The sequence below is a fragment of the Lagenorhynchus albirostris genome, chromosome 2 (genome assembly GCF_949774975.1).
Source record: "Lagenorhynchus albirostris chromosome 2, mLagAlb1.1, whole genome shotgun sequence".
In the NCBI taxonomy this organism is placed as follows: Eukaryota; Metazoa; Chordata; class Mammalia; order Artiodactyla; family Delphinidae; genus Lagenorhynchus; species Lagenorhynchus albirostris.
Genome location: NC_083096.1, coordinates 68,512,995 through 68,537,908, shown reverse-complemented (window position 1 = coordinate 68,537,908; position 24,914 = coordinate 68,512,995). Strand labels below are relative to the sequence as shown.

Sequence of the window (24,914 nt, the reverse complement as noted above, 5' to 3'; positions counted from 1 at the left end):
AACTCATGTGACAGTTCTGGCAAATGCTCCATTCTCCATGGTTTATCAGCTCTTTGCAGCGTGTCCTTATTTATCAGCAGTGTCTGACAGGCAAGAGAATATCTAAAGAAATGAGCAGTTGTATGGAAAGTGTACAGCTTGCCTTTGAGAAGTACCCAGTTAATGAACCAAAGCATTGTGGTAGCCAAGGACTCAAAATTTTGACATTCGGTTTGGCAGTGGCTCATTGCTCTTTCAGAGAGGTAAATACACTGGTTGGATGGAAAGTGGGCAGTTTTTGATTGGTTACAATATTTACTCATCTTCTTTAGGATGTAAAGTACATTCAGACAGACGGGTATCGGGCTCCGGAAGCAGAACTGCAGAATTGCTTGGCCCAGGCTGGCCTGCAGAGTGATACAGAATGTACCTCAGCTGTTGATCTGTGGAGCCTAGGAATCATTTTACTGGAAATGTTCTCAGGAATGAAACTGAAACATACAGTCAGATCTCAGGAATGGAAGGTAAACTCTACCACTGTTTTGCTTTGGGGCCCTTAATTCCAATGTAAGTGTACTCAGTTTATAGTGATTCTCTTTGAAGACACTGATTGCTTCATCTCCTCCATATTCCTCTTACTGTATTCATGTTACCTTCAATGCCATTCCTCACTCCCATAGCTACAGATGTGCTAGTGAGCATTGTGTGCTCACTGTTTTTAGCTGAGGCCTGGCGTGTCGTAAGTGCTTGAATGAATGCATTTCCCCAAAGAAGCAACAGTGATTTGTTTAGTAAGGTAGTAGTATATTCTAAAATATTACTAATATAGTACTATTCTATGAGGATTGTTAGAATGGATATTGGTTATTCTTTTACAAATGAAAACTTGGAGGCACAGATATGTAAAGCCACTAGCTCCAGATAGTACAACTGGATGTTCTAGACCTGGGCCCCCAATTCTGTCCCTCCCACTCAGAAGTTCAGTGTTCTGTCCACAGTTCCACTCTGCTTCGTGTTTATTTGTATTCTATATGTGAACTATCCTGAGAAAGTGCTGCTAATAACATTGTTTCTTTGGGAACATGGGTTCTAAGTTCCAAACCTCTGACATAGGAATTAACCTTTCACATATTCATGAGTTAGGAATTAACTACATTATGTTTTCCAGCACATTGGGGCTTTAATGTTGTGATGATATCAGTATCCTTTAGGTTAGAGGTTTGATAAACAGTACAATGTTTAGGAATTATTATTGGTTTTGATATTAAACAAGTATTTTTTTGAGCATCTAATGCATAGTATGTGGCCATTATACCATACAGAGTTTTATTTCTTTTAAACCCCTAGTCATCTATACCTGGTGAAGCAGTTCTTGGAATAAATACTTTAATAGCCTAGTGGGTGTACCTAATGCTTACTTTTGGCAAAAAAAGTACTGCCATGTGAGTAAAACCAGTATCATTCTTTATCATTAGTACCCCAAACAGTCCGGTCTTTCTCTAGTGCTAATATAGATAAACGGATCAATTTTCTACATTTAGCTTTGACTAACTTTGAGCTCTTTGGACTATTTCTTCTTGAGCCAGAACCAATCAGAACTAGATCACATTTGGGCATTTTTTTGGTGAAATTTAGAGGCATGATGTGTACTAAAGCATTCCCCATTATTTGACTCCTAGATATAAGCATCATTATTCTGTATTTTATCACTTTCTATAGAGGCAAAATTGCCGAGTATGAACATAGGCTCTAAAGATAAACCTCTAGGGTTTATATCTTCCCCCACCTCTAAGTTATTTATTTAGGTTTACTAAGCTATGGTTTACTTTCTGTAAAATGAGGATAACAGTGTTGAGGTTAAAAAAGAGATGATACCTAGTTCCTAGCATAGAGTGTGGCCTGTGGTATTAGGTGATGATGATGATATCGGGTCTTTTTACTCATGTACTCACTTCCACAGTACTCAGGGAGAAAATGTTATGTTCCACAAGGATTTAAGGTATGAATAATGTGACAGATGAAATTTTTAAATACTGTCTTGGTTTCTCTTTGATAGTTTATTTCTGTCTGAAAACCAATTGAAGACTCATCATGAAGACACTGACTCACCTAGCACACATTTACTTTCTCATTTTGCATTAAACTACATTTCTGTGTGGTTGCTTTGGTGTTTGTTTCTTTATTCATTCATCTGGTAAGTCTTCATAGAGTGTCAGGTACTGAGAATGGAGAAAAGATGTTCGTCTTCTCGAGAAGTTTTATAATAATGTACCAATCTCCTTCGTTAAGATTGTAAGCTCTCAGAAGAGAGTGTTTTCTGTTGCATTTAATTTACCAAACCGTTCAGTGCTATGTGTCCAGTACTTAGTAAATACAGACTGAATTGAATAACGAAAGGAAGACTTTTCTCCGTCTTTTTAGGCAAACAGTTCTGCTATTATTGATCACATATTTGCCAGTAAAGCAGTGGTGAATGCCGCAATTCCAGCCTATCACCTAAGAGACCTTATCAAAAGGTATGTTACATGTACTTTAAGCTGGCTTTTTTTTTCTGAATGGATTTATATTATTATTTCTGGTTTGCTTAATCATGTAGAACTTTTCCTTCCTTAGAATCAAAAATCTTTAGATATTCTGTACAGTCTAGCTTCTAATAAGAAAGCAATCAAGTTGTTTTACTAAATTTATTTTCAAAGGAGTGTTCTTTTTTCCTGGTGAGTACCAGGTATTGGCCTCTTCCTAGCAGTTATTCAGTGGAAGATAGATGATGGATCACTGTACCTTGGGCCTTTCGTAGCTCTGGCAGTTCTATATATGATAGAGAATAAGTGTTTATTAACTAAAGACTAAGTTTACTTTGGACTACCAAATAAAAGTTTCAAGTAAAGTAATCATATATTATACTTTAAATAATTACCATTGAAAACTCTGGGGACAGATACAGTGTTTTTTAATTTTTAAATTGTTTTTTAATATAAAAATAATTCCTGTGTTTAAAAATGTAGTGACATAAAATAGCCTTTCTTTGAATTGACAAAACATGATTTCTGACAAATGGTTTAATTAAAAGGATGTGTAACCCTATTCTTAAATTTTCTCCAAACTGGCTTTTAAAGCTTCATTAAAACTGCTCATTAGTCCATTCCTTCTACCCAGGAATGTTTGTTTCTCAGAGTGAACCTATGGCCATTCAGATTTGGTGGCAAGTTAGTCATGCCCTTATGATAGTCGTTGTCAAACGTATTTGAGAAAGCTGGTCCACGTGACTCCTGGGCCAGGTGTTGCTCTGCAGGGTGTTCTGATTAGCGTCAGTTATTGTAAGTGAAGGTGTCTGTTTTTATCTGGCATGATTGATTGTTTTATAAATCTTGGTGTCTAAGGAAATGACACTGCGGTTTTTGATCAGAGATAATTAAATTACACATGTGTATATAATGAAATGAGTCAGGCGGTCATGGAGCTTTTTGCTTAAAGTATACAGATGTAGTGTTTTGATTTCACCCAGTTTCCCCTAGTGGTAACATCTTATGAAACTAGTACAATACCGAAATCAGGAAATTGACATTACAGTCCATGGAACTCACATCTCACCAGTTTTTTGTTTTGTTTTGTTTTTTAACGCTTCAAATCATTTAATCCCAAATTATCAGTCACAGATACCAGTTTTTAAAGGATTAAAAAAAAAGACTGCTCCCCTCAAAACATGTCCTACTACTGTAAGCAGTTCTGTAAGTTAAAAAAAAAAAGTGTTTTAATAAAAGTGATAAATCATTCTATCTTTAGGATAGTTATATTCAACAAACCCACATATGCTTGATATCTGCATCTTACCTCCTAGGATCTCAAACTGTTTATTTTAGAAATAAAAACATGGGGAGAGGACAGTTCATTGTAAAATATGAAAAAGCAATGATTCAAGCATGTGAGTTTTTGCTTTATATTCCTAGCCAGAGCACAAATGACTGGATATTCTCATCAACACCAAGCTAAAAAAGAAACAAAAAACAAAACTGGAACCACCATGAAGACAACGCCACATTAAAATCTCTTTCTCTTGATACTTTCTGGCTTCCAGCTGACTGGATGAGTTTCTTCTGTAGCTGTATCATCCTCTCTGTACACTTTAATGGTTTTATCAGCTTCAGCTGTTAATAACCGACTTTCAGACTGATCAAAAGCACAAGCAAATATTCCTGACTCACTGTCCAAAGACCCAGGCTGCACTGCTGCATGAACTCTCTGGAAATTGTAGCCAGTTCTCCAGTCCCAAAGATGCATAGTGCCATTGTCAGCTTCACCAGTTTTACTTGCACTTATTTGTGTGTGTGTGTGTCTTACAAATTACAGTAGTTTTAAATAGCTGTCAGTGTCTGATTGATATTAGATATTAAATGTTGCATTTTATATTGAAAAGAGGCAGTGTAAAATTATATAACGGATTTTAGGATAGAAGTCAAATTATGTAATGGATTCTGGGATAGACTTAAAAGTCTAATTGACCTTGTTATTTAAGCTTGAGGGGTTTGGTTTTATTTTGTTTTTAATAATACTTTTTTTTCCCTTTTTTCTACAAGTAATACTAGATTTGGAAGCTATAGAAAATTGTGACAAGAAAAATAAAAATTATAAGCTCATTTTCTACTGTTACCACTTTGGTGTATTTCTTTTCAGTATTTTTCTTCATATTTTGTTGTGTATGCATGCAAATTATTTGAACTTTCTTTTTTTTTTTTTTTGTAGACTGAAACAGAGATACTGAAAACAAATGTGTAGCTTAGTGAATGCTTAGGAATACTCTTGTATCCACTACATTCAGGTTGAGAATTAGAACTTTACCAGCTACTCCTGAAGTCCTCTACGTACCCTATCCCAATCTCAAGCCCCTTGTTCCTCCCCAAAAGTAACCGCTACCCTGACTTTCATGGTTATTACTTCGTTGTTTTCGTTATAGTTTTATTACCTAAGTGTGCATTCCTAAACACTATGGTTTAGTGTTGCCCTTCTATTAAAAAAAAACAAATCCCTTTTAAGTTTCATTTACTCTAAAAGGTCCCTTTCCATCTCCTACTCTCCCTGTTCCTTTGTTTATTTGTTGAACAGCCTGGGTTGTTGACTCAGTATAGTTGTCCACAGTCTGAATTTTACAGATTGTGTTATTGTAGTATAGTCTAGCATATTTCCCTATTTTCTGTAAATTGGTAGTTGTATATTTGTATCTAGAGGGTTTTTTTTTTCCAGACTGTAGATGGTATTCTGTTTTTTTATGTCAGCACATAATGTGGCCATCTCCATTTTATGTGTTAAGAACTGTTAATACTTAGTGCCTAGATCCATGACTTTGTTAGGGGTTGTAGAGTGGTGATGTTCTTATTATGTCATTTTCTCTTCATTTAGTTAAGACGAAATAAATGCTTGATTCTCTTGACTTGTTTTCATAATGAATTGATTCCTTGTCATCTTCCAAAGCAGACCATCCCCTTTTTGAAAGGTCAAAGTATCATTATTAACTAGTGAATTTAAATATATTTGGTATATTTCAATCGATTGCAGTTCTTATCCTAATTGAAGCTGAAATTATCCCATCTTTGAGGAATGTGAGCCTCTGCAAGTTGGTTTTGGCAGACCTTATTATCTGTAATAGTTTCATTTTTATCTGGTGTGGTAAGATGTTCCTAGTTCAAAGTACACATTTCCTGCCCCAGACCTGGAAGTAGCATTTCTCCAAGAAGCCTGGTTTCTTTTAGTAGGAAATGGTATTTTAAAAACCACAATCTGGGTATTAGGAATACTCACTGCTACTGGAGCGGTCATTGTTTCAAGGCCTATTAAGTGGACAGAGTTCATACCGATGTTTCCAATTTAAATTCAGAACCACAGTGTTTTTACTTCTTCTGTTTTACATCTCTTTCTCTTTTCTTTTATGTCAAGAATTCTGGTTCTTAAGGACAAAGAGAATGCCAGATTAGAATATTTCATAATTACTCATTTGCTTCATTCCACATTACACTAAAACAGTCTCAATAATAGTGGTATAGTAAGATTACTGAAAACAGTTGTTTTTGCATATGCTTTTCCCATTCTCCCCTCATTTGAAAAAGTTATATCTGCATTGTCAAATTATATAGCTATTACATGCTATGCACTCTGTTTTCAAGCACTCTCATTTAATCTCAGTTCTGTGTGTAACTAGATATTTAATGTTCATCACTGATCCTTGTGTTGATGTCTCTCTAGTCATTTTAGTTTACTGAAGCTTGTTCTCTTGATCATAGGATTAATATTCTTTGAGTTCTTACATGTTTTTTTCTTTTAACATTTTGTTTTCTTTTTTTTTCGGTACACGGGCCTCTCACCACCGTGGCCTCTCCCGTTGCGGAGCACAGGCTCTGGACGTGCAGGCTCAGCAGCCATGGCTCATGGGCCCAGCCACTCCACGGCACGTGGGATCCTCCCAGACTGGGGCGCAAACCCGTGTCCCCTGCATTGGCAGGCGGATCCTCAACCACTGCGCCACTAGGGAAGCCCTAACATTTTTCTTTTAAATACTGTTTTATTTATTTTTTAATTTATTTGTTTTATTTATTTATTTTTGGCTACATTGGGTCTTCGTTGCTGCACGTGGTCTTCCTCTAGTTGCGGAGAGCGGGGACTACTCACTGCGGTGGCTTCAGTTGTTGCGGAGCACAGGCTCTAGGCGTGTGGGCTTCAGTAGTTGTGGCGCATGGGCTTAGTTGCTCTGCGGCATGTGGGATCTTCCCGGACCAGGGATCGAACACGTGTCTCCTGCATTGGCAGGCAGATTCTTAGCCTCTGTGCCACCAGGGAAGTCCCTTGCATATTAATAATAGTTAAACTGTGCTTATTATACTTGAAAGTCTGTTTACCTGGGTATAAAAATCCTTAGCAGACACTTTTCTTGAGTGTCTTAAATTACAGTTGACCCTTGAACAACATGGGTTTGAACTGCAAGAGTCCATTTATACATGGATGTTTTACAGTAGTAAATAGTATGTTACTACATGATCTGCAGTTGGTTGAATCTGCGGCTGCAGTACCATGGATACAGAGGAACTGTGAATATGGAGGGCCAGCTATAAGTTATATGGATTTTACACTGTGGGGAGGGGGCATGCCCCTAACCCTGGAGTTGTTCAATGGTCAACTGTACTCTGTTTTCTTCTAGCATATAGTGTTGCTGTTGAAAACAGCGTGTTGATGACACTCTGTCTTTGTATTAAAAGTCACTTGGGGCTTCCCTGGTGGTGCAGTGGTTAAGAATCTGCCTGCCGGGCTTCCCTGGTGGCACAGTGGTTGAGAGTCCGCCTGCCGATGCAGGGGACGCGGGTTCGTGCCCTGGTCCGGGAAGATCCCACATGCCGCGGAGCGGCTGGGCCTGTGAGCCATGGCCGCTGAGCCTGCGCGTCCGGAGACTGTGCTCCGCAACGGGAGAGGCCACAACAGTGAGAGGCCTGTGTACTGCAAAAAAAAAAAAAAAAAGTCACTTGGTCTTTTGGCCTAGATGCCCTGAGGATGTCATCGTTTTCTTAAAAGTCTAGTGATTTTACCAGAATAATAGATTTTGATTTTTCTAGGGTCTGTATTCTCAGGAAATATGTAGTTTCAGATCTTTTTGTTTGTTTTATGAAAGTATTCTTAAGTTAGTTCTTAGTATTTGTTCCCTCGCTTTGGTTTTTTCCTTCAGGCACTCCCATTATATATATTAGATCTTCTTTGACTCTATTCAGTATTATCACTTTTTCTTGAATCTTTTTTTATTTAAAAATTTTTTCTCCTTTCTGCCTTGTTTGTCTTTAAGACATTATCTCTTGTGTTTATTCATCCTTATGTCCCTTCTAGCTTAAGCTTATTTTATGAAATTATTTTTTCCTTTTGTTTCTCCTGAGTTCTGTTATCTGATGTTTGAAATTTTCTAATTTGATTTATGTTACTCTTTCATATCTTGTATCTTTGTAAAAAATGCCTTTAGCTCATTTGAAATGGTAGGTTATAGTGTTCACCTGTGTTGTGGTCATGTCTTTCTTGCATGCATTCGTTGTCTGAGGGCAGTTATTTTGCGGTTCTCTTTTCTTGCGTAGTAACTTTGTTATAATACTTTTTATGTGGTTCATTTTTATATGAAATACATTTTCCTAAACTTACAGAAGAAGGTGTAGCTTTTCTAACTACACAGGGCTCCTTCCTCTGTTGTTTTGTGTAATTTTTTTTGAAAAAGTGTTTTTTTTCTTTTCCTGAGATCTCATGGCTCTTCCCCTTCCCTGCTTTTTTCCTGGTGTCTTTGTCTCTTTCTCTCTCAATTTATTTACCCCATCAATGTGGATTCTTTTCCCAAGTTTTCTTTTCTTTTCAGGACTCTGCCCTGGAAGGGAGCTTCAGCTGGTTGGTTTTGAGAGGTTCTAGTGTCTAGATTACTTCAGCCCCCTCAGGTCTTACAGAGGACCCCTTGCATTCACTTGGAATTAGAATGTATAACCCCTGGTAGTTTCAGCTGCTTTTCTCAAATTGGCTAACTGTGCTTTCCAGTGAATACCTGTTGGTTCTTTGGGATTATTTTTTTCTCTGGTTCATCACATTAACTGTTATTTTTGTCTGCTTCCTTCTACATACATGCCAATGTGGTGCAAGTCCTACTGCTATTGATGGTTTCTCCCTAGCCTCTTGTATTTTGGAGTCTAGTGGGGTTACCTACTTTTGTTAGAGATGTTGTCCATAGATTTTTGATTTTGCTATCAAGTTGCTTTATTATTAGGGGGATTTGACAAGGCTCAAAAGTCATCTCACCTCTTTTTGTTTTTTTTTAATTGGATTACCCTAAATCTATCTCTAGCTGTTTTTCACTTAGTGTTACAGAGTGTGGATCACTTTCCCATGTTGTATTTATTAATCAAAAAGATTTTAAATTAAAATATATTATGTCTTAGGTATATATAATAATTTATTGAACTATTTACTCGCAAATAGCATTTTTTTTTGTAGATGAATGATTCAGTAAGTCATGCTAATATGATTAATGCTGTGGTGAACATTTAGACGTTTTTATTTTCTTTAATGGTTGCATTTTCAAAAGATTTGACAAAATTGTAAAGATACCTGTTTTTGTGTTTTAGCATGCTTCATGATGATCCAAGCAGAAGAATTCCTGCTGAAATGGCATTGTGCAGCCCATTCTTTAGCATTCCTTTTGGTAAGTTGTATACATCTTTATTTTTTTCTTGGTTATTTTACAATCAAATGAGACATCAGAACTAATTTGTATTCCCAAGCTCCTTTGCCTGGTAGTCGTCAATTTATTTGGGAGAGTTTACATTTAACCATGTTATAATGAATTTAACAGCCCCTCATATTGAAGATTTGGTGATGCTTCCTACTCCAGTGCTAAGACTGCTGAATGTGCTGGATGATGATTATCTTGAGAATGAAGAAGAATATGAAGGTCAGCGTTTCCTAAATTATATTTTAATGTGTCTTTCCTAACTGTGTGGAATAGTCATACCAATTCGTAAGATTCTCATATTTTACAAATTTATATAGTGAGGGTATTGAACTATATGATCTCTAAAGTACTCTCACTTTTGATTCCTGCTATAGATTGAATATGTCCCCCACCAAATTCATATGACAAAGCCCTAATCCCCAATGTGATAGTATTTAGAGTTGGAGACTTTAGGAGGTAATAGGGTTAGATTAGGTCTTAAACGTGGGGTCCTCATGATGGAATTAATGCCCTTTAAAAAAGAAGAGACAGGAGAGGTGTCTCTCTCCTTCCTCTCTTTTTTTTTTTTTCTGTCTCTGCCATGTGAGTATACAGCAAGAAGGCAGCTGTCTACACCAGGCAACAAATCTGCCTGTACTTTGATGTTGGAATTCCAGGCTTCAGAACTATGAGAAATAAATGTCTGTTGTTTAAGCCACTCAGTCTGTGGCATTTTGTTATAGCGGTTTGAGTACACTAAAACAGTTCCTAAGGTCCTTTCAACTCTTACATCTCATAGGTCTTTACAAAATTAATAAAGAAGGCTATCTTTCCCAGCAACTTCTTTCTCCCTGTCTATTCTAGTCCTGCCCTAATCTTTCACTTCTCCTTTTAGCTCTCTTGTTTTGCTTTTAATAATTCATTCACTCAAGACATATTTACTGAGTATATACTTGCCACTGTGGAATTATTTCCTGACTTTAGTGTGATAGGGGAGACAGTTATATAAACAATTATAGTTTTGATAAATCTGAAGGTAGGGTAATGTACTGAGGCGGAGAGGAGGGGTATTTAACACAATCTGAGTGATGCATGAATGGGCATCTCTACAGAGGTAATATCTGAGCTCTGTTAGTAATTAGAATTGCTTGACTAAAAGTTGAGGTTGAGCTAAAAGTAGCTGAAAGACATAGAGATGAGAGAAAGTGTGTCATGTTCAGAGAACAGCAAATTGTTTGGTATGGCTGTATCTTAGGATATTTATTGGGGAACAGTCAGTTAAAGCTAAAGAGGTAGCCAGAATACAGATATCTAATAGACTTGTTTGCTGTGTTTAAGAATTTGGACTTTAATCCCACAGATAGTAATATTGGAATATAAACTACACAAGAGAACTTTGCATCAGGGATAGAATAGTCCCTGGCTTCTGATAAGTACTCAATAAATATTTGTCTTTGTTAAATGTAATAAAGAGCCATTAACATTTAAACTAGGAGAGTGATATAGTCAAACTTGTGTTTAATAAGAGCATTCTGGAAGCAGAGTGATGAATGGACTAAAAATCAGGACCAGGGGCTTCCCTGGTGGCGCAGTGGCTGAGAGTCCGCCTGCCGATGCAGGGGACATGGGTTCATGCCCCGGTCCGGGAAGATCCCACATGCCGCGGAGCGGCTAGGCCCGTGAGCCACAACTACTGAGCCTCCGCGTCCGGAGCCTGTACTCCGCAACGGGAGAGGCCACAACAGTGAGAGGCCCGCGTACCGCCAAAAAAAAAAAAAAAGCAGGACCAAACATAAAAATATTAATTGCTTAGTATTAAACATTTTCTTTGTGGAAAATTAAACCATTACAGATAAAGCTAATTTTACCATACTGTCTCTTGTAAGGGTAAATCAGCTCTATATAGTTATCTGACAAATGAAACAAACATAATTTCTTTGAATCTGTGACAGTTGTAGGAATCTCCAGTCTCTACTTTTTAGGATGCCTTTTTATCTGAAAGAATAGTCTTGCCCTCAGCATTGTTTTAATCAGGTCCTTATGGTAAAGTAGTTCTAAATAATCTCGACATCTAATTCAAATTACTACTTAAGTCCTTTTTTTTTTTTTGGTATGCGGGCCTCTCACTGTTGTGGCCTCTCCCGTTGTGGAGCACAGGCTCCGGACACGCAGGCTCAGCAGCCATGGCTCACGGGCCCAGCCGCTCCGTGGCATGTGGGATCCTCCTGGACTGGGGCACGAACCCGTGTCCCCTGAATCGGCAGGCGAACTCTCTACCACTGCGCCACCAGGGAAGCCCCACTACTTAAGTCTGTCTACCTACTGTACTTAATTCTGTCTCCTCCTAATAATTTTTATTGCTGTAAAAGTCAAGCTTGGACTTCCTTGAATAAACGTTAGGGTAGACTATACTTACTCTTTTCTGTGTATATTGCTATGCAACACCTTTTTTCTACTTCTAAATACATTGAGCATTGAAATGTTTAAATGTTGTTCTTAAATCTTACTGTTTAAGAGTCTTATGTGAACTGAAGTGCAACAGACGATATAGTACCATTAAATGCCTTGTTAGTTCTAATTAGCAAGGTCATCTTCAAATAACACTAGTTTTAGGTAAGTTTGCCTTGCTAGAAATCATAAGTGTTAGGACAGCTGTCTTGTAATCTTGATGGTGGTGGGGAAGAAGTTAGATTCAGACCTTCCACTTTAGACCAAAATAAATTGCAAATCATGTACAGGTTAGAGTTTAAAGCAAAACAAAGAAGGGAGGGAGTAAAACAGGGAAAAAAGAAAAAGAAAGGAGAAAAGGAAGGAAGGATGGAAGAAGGGCAGGCAGGAAGGAGAGAATAAAGGAAAAAAAGTTGAACTAAAAAATCATGGGAGATTAAAAATATTTATATTCTTGGAGTGGGGAAGGCCTTTTACTAGTCTGGCACAAAACTCCGAAGAGGTAAAATTTTAATTCAACAAATTTTACCTTGCATAAACCACCAAAGACAAAATATTTACAGCTCCTATCACAGAAAGAACCCCTATAAATCAAGCCAGTAGATAATGGGTAGAGGATACAAATAGACAATTTATATGAAAGGATGTACAATATATCTCACACACATATTTCATTCTCATTTATTGAAATGTTAATACCATACTATGATATCTTTGTTACCTATTACATTGACAGTGAAGAAAATATATGAAAACCCTCCTGTGAGTGAGGTACAGGAAAACATATTCTCATACATCCCTGGAGAGAGTTTAAGTTGGTGAACCTTTATGAAAGGCAAATTGGTAACTCTAACAATTACAAATTCATATCAATTTTGACCTAGCAATTCCATTTCTAGAAAGTTAATTTAGAAATACACAAGTGAAATGAGATATGTACAAGTTTATCTATTGCAATATTGTTTATAATGGCAAAAAGCTTGGGAATAGTTTAATTATTCAGCAGTAGGACACATTAGAGAGTTTATCAACCATGTATAGAGTGAAATACTACACAGCCATAAAAACAAATGAGAAAATTTCATGTAATGATATTGAAAGATCTAAAAATGTAATGTTAATTTTAAAAAAGCAAGATTGGAACTTTTTACTTAAAGCATATATGATCATGTTTGCTTGTATAAGCTTATAAGATTTATGGAAGGATACAGAAGAAACTGATAATGTTTATTGTCTTCAGGGAGAGGAACAGAATGACATTTTGGAAAGTGGGAAGGAGACTATTTTTTTGGATTTCGAGTCACTTGAATATATTAACTATTCAAAAAGAATTAAAATATAAAAAGAATTATTAAATGCATTGAATTTCTATTGTTCTTAACTTAAGCTTAATTTTAGAAGTTATATAAAATGACCTCATTACTTAGATATGGATTCCTGAATTCTTTAATTTAAAATATGAAAATAATGAATGCTCATTAATTACATCTGATTACTGTTGTGTTTATTAATAACCAGATGTTGTAGAAGATGTAAAAGAGGAGTGTCAAAAATATGGACCAGTGGTATCTCTGCTTGTTCCAAAAGAAAATCCTGGCAGAGGACAAGTAAGTGAATATTTTCATAATTCCAGAATGATTCAGAGGTTATTAAAATCCTGTACAAAATGTTTTAATTTTGTAGAAAGATGTACACAGAATGTTGCTAGGGATTATGAATTTTGCATTATGGCTGTTTTTATTTTCTTGTACTTTTCACTTTTTCCAAAAGTTCTATAATATGCATGTACTTTTTTATCTGTTAAAATTTGTTTTTTTAAAATATTAACCTACTTTTAAGCCATTATATACAGGCCAGCTGAATCATATGCTAATTTAGGTCAGGGTCAGCTACAGAAATATTTGGCCCAATTTTGTTCTAATTAAGTATAGTTAGGAAACCATTTAGGTTAGATTCTGATTGTAATAGAATTATCAGTGATAATTTAAACAACGAAAATACACTGGACTGAGAATCCTGAAAGCTGAGTTCCAGTTTCAACTTGACTAGTTTTGTGATGAACCATAGTTTTTTCATCTATAAAATGTATAGGCTAAAACTATGATCACAGTTTCTAAAGAAAACTCTGTATCCTAAATTAAATCTTTCTTTTATCTGTAGTTTTTTTTTATTTTTCAGAAAACAGAATATTTTTTACTCTAAGTGTTTCTCAACCTCAACACCACTAACATTGAGCTGGATAATTCTTTGTTGGGGGAGCTGTCATGTACATTATAGGATGTTTAGCAGCATTCCTGGCCTCTACTCACTAGATGCCCTCCCTCCACCCTCCTCCTCAGTTGTGACATCAAAAATGTCTCTAGACAGTGCCAAATGTCCCCTGGTGGGTGAAATCACTTCTGGTTGTAGATTTTGTTTTTCATGGTTCAATATTATGAAAATTCTTGGCAACTGAAAAAAAAAAAAACAAAAGAAATCTCACTCTAGTCTTAGTGAAAAGTTATTGCCAGTCTAGTAATAACGGCACTTACCTCATTCAGTGTCAGGAACATACTGAATACATCATTGCTGCTTATTTATTCAACCAGTATTTATTGAGCATCTGTTATTTTCTAGGCACTGGGATACAACAGTGATCAAAACATAAAAGAATATATAGTGAAAAGTGCTATGGGGAAAAAGAGATTGGAGAAGAGATTTAAAGAGTGCTGTGGAGGGGTGGATTGCAGTTTTAAATAGGCAGGTGAGGAAGCACTAGTGGATTACACTTGAGTCAAAATTTGAAGGAGGTAAGGAAGAGAATTTCAGCAAAGACAACAGCAAGTTCCAAGGCCCTGAGTATGCCTGGTAGGTTTGAGGAGGTCAGTGTGGCTATGCAGAGTGAGAAAAATGGGGAGTAGTGGGAGATTAGATCAAGGAAGTATGGGAGTGTAAGGGACAAATCAAGTAGAGTGAGCCTTGTAGGCCTTTGAGATAACATTGGCTTTTACTCTGAATGAGAAGGGAAGGTATTGGAAGATTTTGAATTGAGGACTAATGTGATCTGACTCGATATTAATCTGAGTGGTCAAAATAGAATGGGAAACACAGCATAGAGAAACAGTGGGAGTATTTTCAGGGGGGAAGTATCCATCTTTAAGATGATATGAAAAAAATAAGTCTTTATGAGCAAGAAGACATTTGCTTTATCACCAAAAGAAATAAGAAGCTTCTACTGATATTCACTGGAGAGTGAAAGCAACTTTTGATAAACTCTTAGAATCACAGATTTAACTTCCTTGGGTTATTGAAAATGTCTGTTGCCTAGTTGGTAAAGCCAGTTTGACTATTTCAGTTCAAATTAACATGTTATTTTTTTTAAGGAATATTAAAAAAATACTGGAAAGTAGACTATGGGATGCATCTTACAATTATAAAAGTGGTCAAGATTAAAATGATAGAACTCTAATATAATTATTTAATTACATAGTAAGTTATAAAATATGTGTCCTCTTTATTTAGTTCAGAATTATATAATGTGTAAAATTATAGGTTATCTATGAAGCAAGGAATCTGATAGAAAGCTTGGTATTCCTTCTATAATTGCATGTCTACTCATTTATTGAACTTTGGTGTATGGATTTTGGAGTAATTATGAATCAATTTTAAAAAGTCAGAAAGAGCTTCATTTTTCTCACTGGACATCATGTAATCTTCCTTTTGTATTTAGTGAAAAAGTATGTATTGCTAGAAACTACAGCTAAGCACATTTTTTTGGGTAAGAAAAGGAGATATAAAATATTAAGTATATCTAAGGTGAAAAGATGAGCATCAATTTTTAGCGCTGGATGGTCTCTACTTTGTGTTCAAGAGTAATGCATAGCTTAAAATGTCATAGAATGGAAGAGACAAAATCAGTTCTACCTGTCCATTTTACAATAAATATGAATTCAGAAAATCCCATCACAGGCCAAAATATCCTAGGTCTAATGTCACACATCATCCTTAACAGAAATATTTGCATGAGACAGGGAGTGACCAGTCATAGGCAGGGCATGGAGCTTTGTTTATCAATGAAGAAACAGTCCATTAAAAGAAGTACTGTATTTGAAATTGCTTCTTTTTATGCCCTGAAGGTTTTTATGCCATTTGGTAATAACTTTGCTTCGTCAGCTGGGAAAAGGGCTCCTATGAAAGGGGAAATGAAAAGGAATAACCTGCCTGAACTTCTAGGTAGATCCAGTTTTAGGAAAAGGTACAAATGAAAGTGAAGAATTTGGAAGTTGATGTCCTTAAAACTGTCTATTCTTGCTTCCACTTTGAAAGTCTCTGAGTGTCCTAGGATGCTCGCACCTCAGTTTGAAGAATATATATATATATATATATATTTTCATATATATATATATATATATATATTTTTTTTTTTTTTTTTTGCGGTACGCGGGCCTCTCACCGTTGTGACCTCTCCCGTTGTGGAGCACAGGCTCCGGACGCGCAGGCTCAGCGGCCATGGCTCATAGGCCCAGCCGCTCTGCGGCATGTGGGATCTTCCTGGACCGGGGCACGAACCCGCGTCCCCTGCATTGGCAGGCGAACTCTCAACCACTGCGCCACCGGTGAAGCCCTGAGAATATCGATGTAACAAATGAGGCATACAAGTGAGGAGGGAAGGCAGTTCTTTTCCTGGCTCACGTATTTACGGGTAACTGAGGACAAGTCATTTCAAGTCATGTCGCCTCCCTGTAACTTTTGCTTTAGATCATCAGAAAGAACTAATAAATTATTATGCTATTTCGTTTACCTATGGGAAAGGAAATTACCTAGTTTTAAACCTCTTCCTTGCTATAGTTGTGGCTTCTGCAAATCTTCTTTGAGACACTGTCAAAATGTCATTGTTCTCTGGGCTGTTCAGCCCTGTCTTCAGCAAATGTCTAGCACTATTCAGCACTCTTTTATGAAACTGACAAAAGGATGTATGTTTTGATGGAATTTTTCAGAATTGAAATGAGTTCTAAGGAAGTATTCTAAACTTTGCTGTTCAAAAATGTGGTCCCTGGACCAGCAGCATTGGCATCACCTGGAAGTCTGTTTAGAAATGCAGACTCAGGCCCCACCTTAGATCTACTGAAGTAGAATCTGCATTGTAACAAGGTCCCCAAGTGATTCATATATATATATATATATATATATATATATGTGTATGTATATATATGTGTGTGTATATATATATATATGTGTATATATATATGCGTGTGTGTGTATATATATATACACAGACACACACACATATATATACACACACACACTAAAGTTGGAGAAGCACTGTTCTAAAACAATGTTGATAAAAATGAAGTTACTTTGTTTTCTCTGTCCTCTTACAGGTCTTTGTTGAGTATGCAAATGCTGGTGATTCCAAAGCTGCTCAGAAATTACTGACTGGAAGGATGTTTGATGGGAAGTTTGTTGTGGCTACATTTTACCCACTGAGTGCCTACAAGAGGGGATATCTGTATCAAACTTTGCTTTAATCAGTAACCTAAGGACTATTTCCTGTTTCTCCTCTTCTGTTTCCTGGGTTATTGTATTCTACATCTGAATGCAGAAGTACCCTCTTATCATTTTAAGGGAATACTTTGTATATTTATTCCATCCTACCGACGTGCAGCCATTGCTCAAGCAGTGACTGCATTGCAGACATTTGGCACTGAGTAGGACAAGACCTCTCAGCTATACATTGAGGGGTTTTAGAGCATCCATGTGGGCAACCTATTTTTGTGCAGTAGGGCAAGTGCTGCTCTCCAGTACGTAACCTAAAAAGATATTAACTCTTTCATGTGATCATGAAGCAAGGATGAATAATATCATGTTGTAGTGAATATTATGAACAAATTTGTTAGAGTTGGTGACATCACTTACAGATTATTCCCTTATGTTGTCAGAGGGGTCTTCCTTATTGATATCTGTAGTTGGCACTGGATGCTCTCAGTAATGTTAAGTAATTGTTAAGCAGCAATTCCCTACTGTGTTCTTAACACTGAGTTACGAATTTTTTTAAAGGAGTACTGTAGTACTGAATATTCCTTTAAAGAAACTGCAGTGAGCCTATCTACATTTTTTTTTTTAATTAAGGCTTTTAAAATAGGAAGCTAATGCTTGATCTTGCACAATTTTTATGTCCGGTATGTATGCTCGAGTGAGTGTGCAGGTGTGAAAGATTAGAGAAAATTTGAGTAGCTTTCTTTATAGTGTGAATCTTGTGAATTAATACAGTCTATGCCCATCTCTTCCCTACCTGTTTAATATCTGTAAGATTTAGGATACAAGTTTTTTGGGAGTCGGTCTGTCTGATAGAGTGAAATGAGAAAATAGTTCATTCCTGAGAGGCCCAGAACACACAAGTCTAAACTGGGTTACATTGAAACTCTCTTAAAGTGAGAAAACTCTTGTAAAAGTTTTGGTACACATAAATTGCCCCTTTTTTCAGTCTGCTTTAGACCCTGCATTAGCTCATCTGTTTTGTACTGAATCTTCTAGGATCACTGTAAAATTTCTCAAGATAGAGTTCTGTCTACTATGATGAAAAATTGACTTGGGTCAGAAAGAAAGAATTAGTTGTTCAGCGAAGGGAAAAGGAAAAAAATAGGCAAAGGGTGCATAGTCAAGGATTATTTGTTTCTTTCTTTCTCTCTCTCATCTCCCTCCCACTCCTTCTTTTCCTCTGCCCCCATTCTTTACCTCTATCCTTAGCTGAAGAGACGTTAGAGGAAAGCATCCTAGGTGGTCAGGTGATCTGACTTCTGATTACAAGGAAGTTAAGAAAGGTGTAGCTATAATAAGGTGGAAATAGAAAAGAAGAAAAACTTATGAATTCTTAAAAAGATTCATAGCAATCTAATGTGTCCCCCAGTAGAGGAAACTAGTATTCGTGAGTTCACGGGCACAGGTTGACTACATGGTTTCAGGAATTATAATTATGGATTCCTCCCACTTTACAGTAGATTGTCTTCAAAGGTTTAAATCTTAGGAAACCTTTATAAAGCACTGATTATACAAAAAAAGAAAGGTATACAGGTTATGAATTTTTTGTTTTCTTAACTAAATGAAAATTTTATTTATTTATTTATTTTCCTAAGGAAAAAGCTTTTATATCTTTCCCTGCTGGAAGCCTCCTCATATAGTCTTCCCTTGTGTGTGTCATGCAGGTTATTGAGAGCCCAATTAAGAATTTACGTCTTAGAGGATGAATTATTTTACCCTATTCAGACAATTACCATTTGATATTTTAGTTATTCACAGTTACCTAATTATTCAGGACTCTCCTTAATATTTGTTATGAAGCCAAATTTGGTATAATGAATTGCCAAAAGATCTGTGGCGTGGCGCCCAAGGGAGAACTGTAGAGTAAGCTTCTAATATGTGCCCTTAGAAGGAAGAGCTATTATTTTTCATTTTGGCCTTTTCAGAGGTTGATTAGCTGGTTTGGTTTCAAATAAAAATTCAAGAGAATATTGTGGAGACCAAAGCTTTCCTAAAACATAAACGTTTGGATGGTAGCAGCTTCCATGGTGATTAAAAATACCAGGTCTTTCCATACATACTGATGAACACAGAATGCAAATGAATTCATTTTAAGGGCAAGTATTCTAGGTTAGCACATATACCTTTCTCATTCTCCCTCCCCCGACTACCACCAAAAAGAAAAATCCTTACAAATAAACTGCAGGTAGGCTTCTAAGCTTAATGTTGCAGTATGCTGCTAACATCTTGATGCTGAATTTCACAGCATTCTTTGATCGTCTTCTTATTGCTGATGTATTCATGCGTATATGTAGTGTTTAACACTGTAGAATTTTATTACAGAAGATGCTAACTAGATTTTAAGGGAGCTGAGGGAATAATTGATAAGCCTAAGTAACCATGCATCGAATTAAATATTTTATATTTAAGCCACAAAATTGAATGGAGGTGCCTCCTTTGATTTAAATTGTTATTTTATAGCTCTTAGCCCATAACTACCAAAGATGACATTTGCAGATTCTCCCTCCCTCTTCTGATATTATAAGAAGTTTAATCTTGTTATCTTTTTTAAACCTGAACCAAATATTGAATGATGCAATTTTCATGATCCTTTAGGATGAAATATATACACAGAGATTTTGATTCCTTGAAGTTTTAAAGACAGAAATTTTCTTTTTGAGAGGTAGGGTAAACATGTGAGGGTTCACGTCACTTAACCCCTACCATTTTGGGAAAATTTTATCTCAGGTAGTTTTTCTTTCCCTAAATTAATGTCTGTGCTTCCTTCCCTCTTGCCTTCCAGTTTCTTCCTTATTCCATGGTATTTTCATGGTACATTTTTGTCCCAGAAAAGGCATGTAAATTGATAATTCTATAGGAAATCTTTGGTTCTTTGGAAACATATTTGGAGGAGGTCGCTAGTTGGCTACTTTCAAAACTTTAATGCTGTATTTAGAGAAGAATAAGTAGAGTTGGACACCTCAGTGAAAGATAGCACTGCTAAAAGAAACTATTTGCTGCATTTTAAAGGAGTAACAAAATGAGCCTCTTACAATAAGAGATTGCATTTATTATTACTGAATGCCTTCCTTGTTTTGTGGCCATCAGTATAGAAACTCTTCAGAGAAAAATTCCCTCTCTGCTATTCCTTGAGCCAATACTAGGCTTCTTTTAGAACAAAACCATAAATATAGTTTTACTCATCCTTCTCCCTGTTTTCATTGAGACAAGTATTGCCTTCTTTTTGGTATTCCAGCTGCTAAATAAAGAGGGCTGAGCTATGTTAAATTAACCTTTTTAAAAAATTTCTCAATTCTTATTTAACTTGCCTTCTAGATTCATATTGCTTGTACTTATATTTTAACCTTTGAACAAATTTATTATAAGGAATGCTGCCAGAAAGAGTGCTGCCATGTAAAGGAAGTTGAAGAAACTATGAGCATAAGGTTTGTTTCTGTCTTAGTACACTGGGCTTTCACCCTGGTAAGGGAATCAGTTGCCTTTATGGAATAAATTATAGTCAGAGTTAAAATACTCAGATGCTGTTTTATGGCTCACTTGAGTTATTCCTCAAATGCAGGTAACTGGCATTTTGGCATCATTATCTTTTTAGGCTTATATTCTGACCTTATAAAATTAGGCCTATCTTACCTAATTTCTACTATTATACTTGGCAGCATGACATTTTATTTTTTATAGTTTAATGAAAATCAGCACCATAGTAACTGATGATAAGTATAATAACATAGTTACTGGGTGAGGGAGTGAGGGAGACACTCAGTAACCACGTGTTTTACCTGGACTTTTATGCAAAGGTACGTGCTAGGTGGCTTTATTCAGATAAGTGTAGAGATGGAATTGCATCATGACTTTTAGTCTGGTGGATGTGTAGACAGTCGAAGATTTAAGCAAGTGCCTTGTGTTTCCTGTAAAATATTAAAACTCATTTGGGTGAAAGCTTCCCAAATGATGATAATTATTGCTCCTTTGCCTTTTCCTTGGAATAACTTTTGGATTGAGTCACTTAATATAAAACTCCAAAATTGCCTGGGTTTGCCTTTTTTTATATGTGTAAAACTATTCATATTTGATTTTTTTCCCCCAATATTACATATAATGGAAAGCCAGAGTTATCTGGCAGAATCAAATTCTTCCTTGGATCTAGTTCCATTTTTAATATTAGGTTCCTTCTTCAAATCTTATTACTCTAGCTCTGATAAAATTTATTTATTTCTTGTCAAGTGTGCTCACAATACAGACCAGCCTTTGGTCACAATTAGCTCAAAAGAATTTCCATTTCTTCTTAAGGTGCTCAATAAATCACCTTTACTTTGAGATGTTAGCCTTTTCAGGTTAGTATTACTTTCTGGCTTTCTCAATGAATATAAGACTGTTGAATCTCTATGATATGGAATTCATCTGAGCCTCTTATGGTATATTTGGGTAAGTTATATTTTCTTAGTTATAGAGGAACATGGATGTTTTAGTTTTTGAAGTACCCCAAATTTTAAAGATTTTGTTTTGTGTTAGGTTAGCTGCTTCTCTACCTGACACCACAGGGTGTATCATGTTTGTTATCTTAGCCACCTCCCCTTCTCCAGTGTCTTTCACTGCTTTTTAAATTCACACAGTGAATGACCAATAGATTTACACAGTGACATGCAACTGACAAGTACTTTTGGGTATTTAAGGAGGTAAACAATTTTAACTGTTTTTCCTGCAATTTTATAGGAGAAATGGGCTGTAAAAGAAATATCTATAAACCAGAGAGCATTTAGGAAATTGTTTATTTTATAGGTGGTCACGAAGGTGATCTTCAGGATATCAGATGTATAGTTTATACAATCTTTGTTCTCCTGATATGAAGTTTTTATTCATTTTCCTACGACTCAGCACTTTGTTGTCCCTTATACTGTTTAGAACGATAAATGTTTTATTTGCTTTATTTGTGCTTTTCAGAGAGTTGTCATAATCATGGCAGTTATGTTTGTGACACCATAAATGCTGGAATTCATAGGAAATTTATCAAATGATTGCCTGAGTGTTATTTCCCTGAGTAGCTGTCACAATATCCTAAAGAAAATTGATTTTGTTTTTGAAAGTCATGTATGTTTTATGACCTAGCTTTGTGGTATTTTAATTTAAAAGCAAAGAGAAGCTTTGTGTCTTATTTTGCCTTATATGACCGTTGATCCTTGTTGTGTTGTGCAGAAAAGAGCTTCTTTTGCTATACTACTTTGTATAATGAAAATAAGTCACATTCTGAAGAAAAAAAACCCCAAAACTGGAATTGTCAAAATTTTTGTTCCTTTTTGGGAAACCCTTATGTAAACATCAGAGCTATTTGTTATCATAAACTCTTGATTGTCAGCAAGAGAATTATTCATAGTCACTTCTATCCCAGGGTGGAATTGCCTTCCCCTTCTAAGCTCTCTCCTTAATAGTATTCATGATGTCAGGACAGTGAGTGTGTAAAAGCAAATGTAGTGAGGTGTTCTAAATCACACATCCAAAATCACGCATTTGTGGTCTCAGAAGTCTTTTCAGTTATTTGAATTATCTATAGCTGTGTTATTTTATTAGCATGAGTTGTCAGAAGTCTGCCAAATTTAAGAGTTAAGAAGAGAAAGGTAAGTAATAAAAATAGATGAGGGGAGGAAAATAGCTTCCTTATTGGTGTTATTAATTGTTCATATAGTTTATGACCTAAAAATGATATTTATTTTTAAAAATCCAGGTTTGGTACCTGTAACATAGAAATGTTGCCGTTTCTACACATTCCTCATCATTGTTTCCCCAGAAAATTATTTTAAGAGTGTATGAGATCAGACTAAATATCCATATTCAGTTTGGTCTAATTTTTTAAAATACATATTTAAGTTAAACTCCATCTTTTGTGTATTTGGTATACATCAACACTTATGCAAATCAAGGATCAGAAAGAAACGGGATTAGCCATCTCCTTATTTCCCTTTGCACAGTGGGTACAGTGGGTGGCATTAGTATGCACTAGCTGCAGTGTTATAGCACCTTATGAAGTAAATAGTGTTTATTATAATAAAAAAAAAGTTAAGCTGCATCTCTGTAGAATATTTACTTTGCAGAGTGTAAAGCTGTCATATCTTTTTCCAGTAGGATTTAACTCCTTCATTCTTAATTTTTTTGAAAAAAAAATCTTCAGTAATTTAACATTCCTTTATATCCTCTTAACAGTGGCAAATCTGGGGTAGAAGGGATTTTTTTTCCCCCAAAGGGCTCCATCTTTGTTATCTTTTGGTCACTCTTTGAAATCCAGTTATGATTAATAGATTTTTAACAGTTTATGGCTTCCCATATCAGCACTGGAGTGGCTGGTTGTGAATATTAAAACCTACTACTATTTTCCCTCAATAACATGTAATTGCTATGTTTTTGATTAGAAGGTATGGTTAGAAAAAATGTGAACGATCACTTAAACCAAAGCCAGTTATAAGGAGTATTCTCTCCTGTTGGTTTACCTTCACCTCAGAACTACAAGAATATTACAGTACATAGTGCATAGTTGTCTATAACATTTCTACCAGTTGTTTCAATAGCGTATTGGTCTTGGCATTTCTTGGCACTATGGTTCTCTGTTCTTGGCGATGTCTTACTATTTTGTGATTTTTTTTTTTTAATAACTAAGTGGGACTATAAATGTAGATGTGTATCAGTACCAAGAAGTTCTTTTCTCAAATCCCTGTATTTCTGATTTCAAGTCTTTTAAACCTGTTTTTTCTCGCTGAGTAGCAAAGAACTTTTATTTTCCACTTTCCTATATACCTAAAAAGTATGGACACTGCGTTTCAATTAATTGTACTGCATATAGTTTTTTGCTGCAAACGTTATCTGTAAACACAATTGCCTTGTTCAGTTTTGTTGTAAACTGACTTACCATAAGATGCACTGTTGATACGCTTTCTGATGTGTGTTTGATAAGGGTGATAAAATAAAGCTTAAAAATAAAGGAATTGCTTTTTTATTTCAAATATTTCTGTATTTAGTATAAATATTCAAGTTTAGATAACAGGTAAGTATACTTATTTTACGATTTCATTTTTACTGAGAGCTACCATTGAAAAATTTCCATGTAGCTTCATTCATTCATTTCTAAAGAATGTGATTTTTCATCTTTGAAAATAGTACATCAAACTGACAATACTGAAACATATATTTTTTTTTGGAATAAATGTTCTTGATAATTTAGAAACAGCCTTGTCTCAGGAAAAGAACCAAAATTCATAGTTGGGAGACTTGTGTTCTAATCTTGGTTCTTTTATCAAGTTGGATGACTTTAATCACGTGACTTGATTTCTGACAACAGTGTGAGATAGTAGGTTCAACCATCAGTTGTGGAGCATCTCCTAGATGATGGTACTATTTTAGATAGTTTATGTCATGTTTAATGTTCCCTTTTACATATGAAAACTGAGGCCCAAATAGGTTAAATAAGCTTGCCCAACATTTCCTGTGACTTAGAGGTGGTAATCATATACTGGTCTCTCTAGTAGTGGCATGTTTTTTAGGAAGCCTATGGCTGTTCTGTATGATGAATTCAAGGGAAAGAGACTGCTGAGACGGATACCCTAAGAGACTGTTTTAAGAGCTCAGAGTTGAGAAAATGAATGTTTAAATCAGTAATTCTCACAGTCACCATATAACAGTATCACCTGGGAGGGCTTGTTAAAATACAGATTGCAGGTCCCCCACCTCTAAAGTTTATAACTGTAGTTCTTGCTGGGTCTGAGAATTTGCACTTCTA

General features: G+C 35.8%; 1 protein-coding gene across 10 annotated transcripts in view; it reads left to right on the top strand.

Moving 5' to 3' along the window:
• Positions 1-24,914, top strand: part of UHMK1 (U2AF homology motif kinase 1) — a 104,411-nt gene that overhangs the window by 2,358 nt on the left and 77,139 nt on the right. For 9 of the 10 annotated variants that reach the window (XR_009537577.1, XM_060134370.1, XM_060134362.1 and 6 more), the window contains exons 3-7: positions 312-503; positions 2,401-2,495; positions 9,105-9,181; positions 9,332-9,430; positions 13,157-13,245. Coding sequence is in view for 9 of the 10 variants with exons in the window: in XM_060134370.1 (XP_059990353.1) it covers positions 312-503; positions 2,401-2,495; positions 9,105-9,181; positions 9,332-9,430; positions 13,157-13,245 (552 nt within the window). In the remaining variant the exon portion in view is untranslated. Of the gene's footprint in view, positions 1-311; positions 504-2,400; positions 2,496-9,104; positions 9,182-9,331; positions 9,431-13,156; positions 13,246-16,998; positions 24,120-24,914 lie in introns of those variants that run through there. The other variant, XM_060134408.1, reaches the window with a different exon arrangement.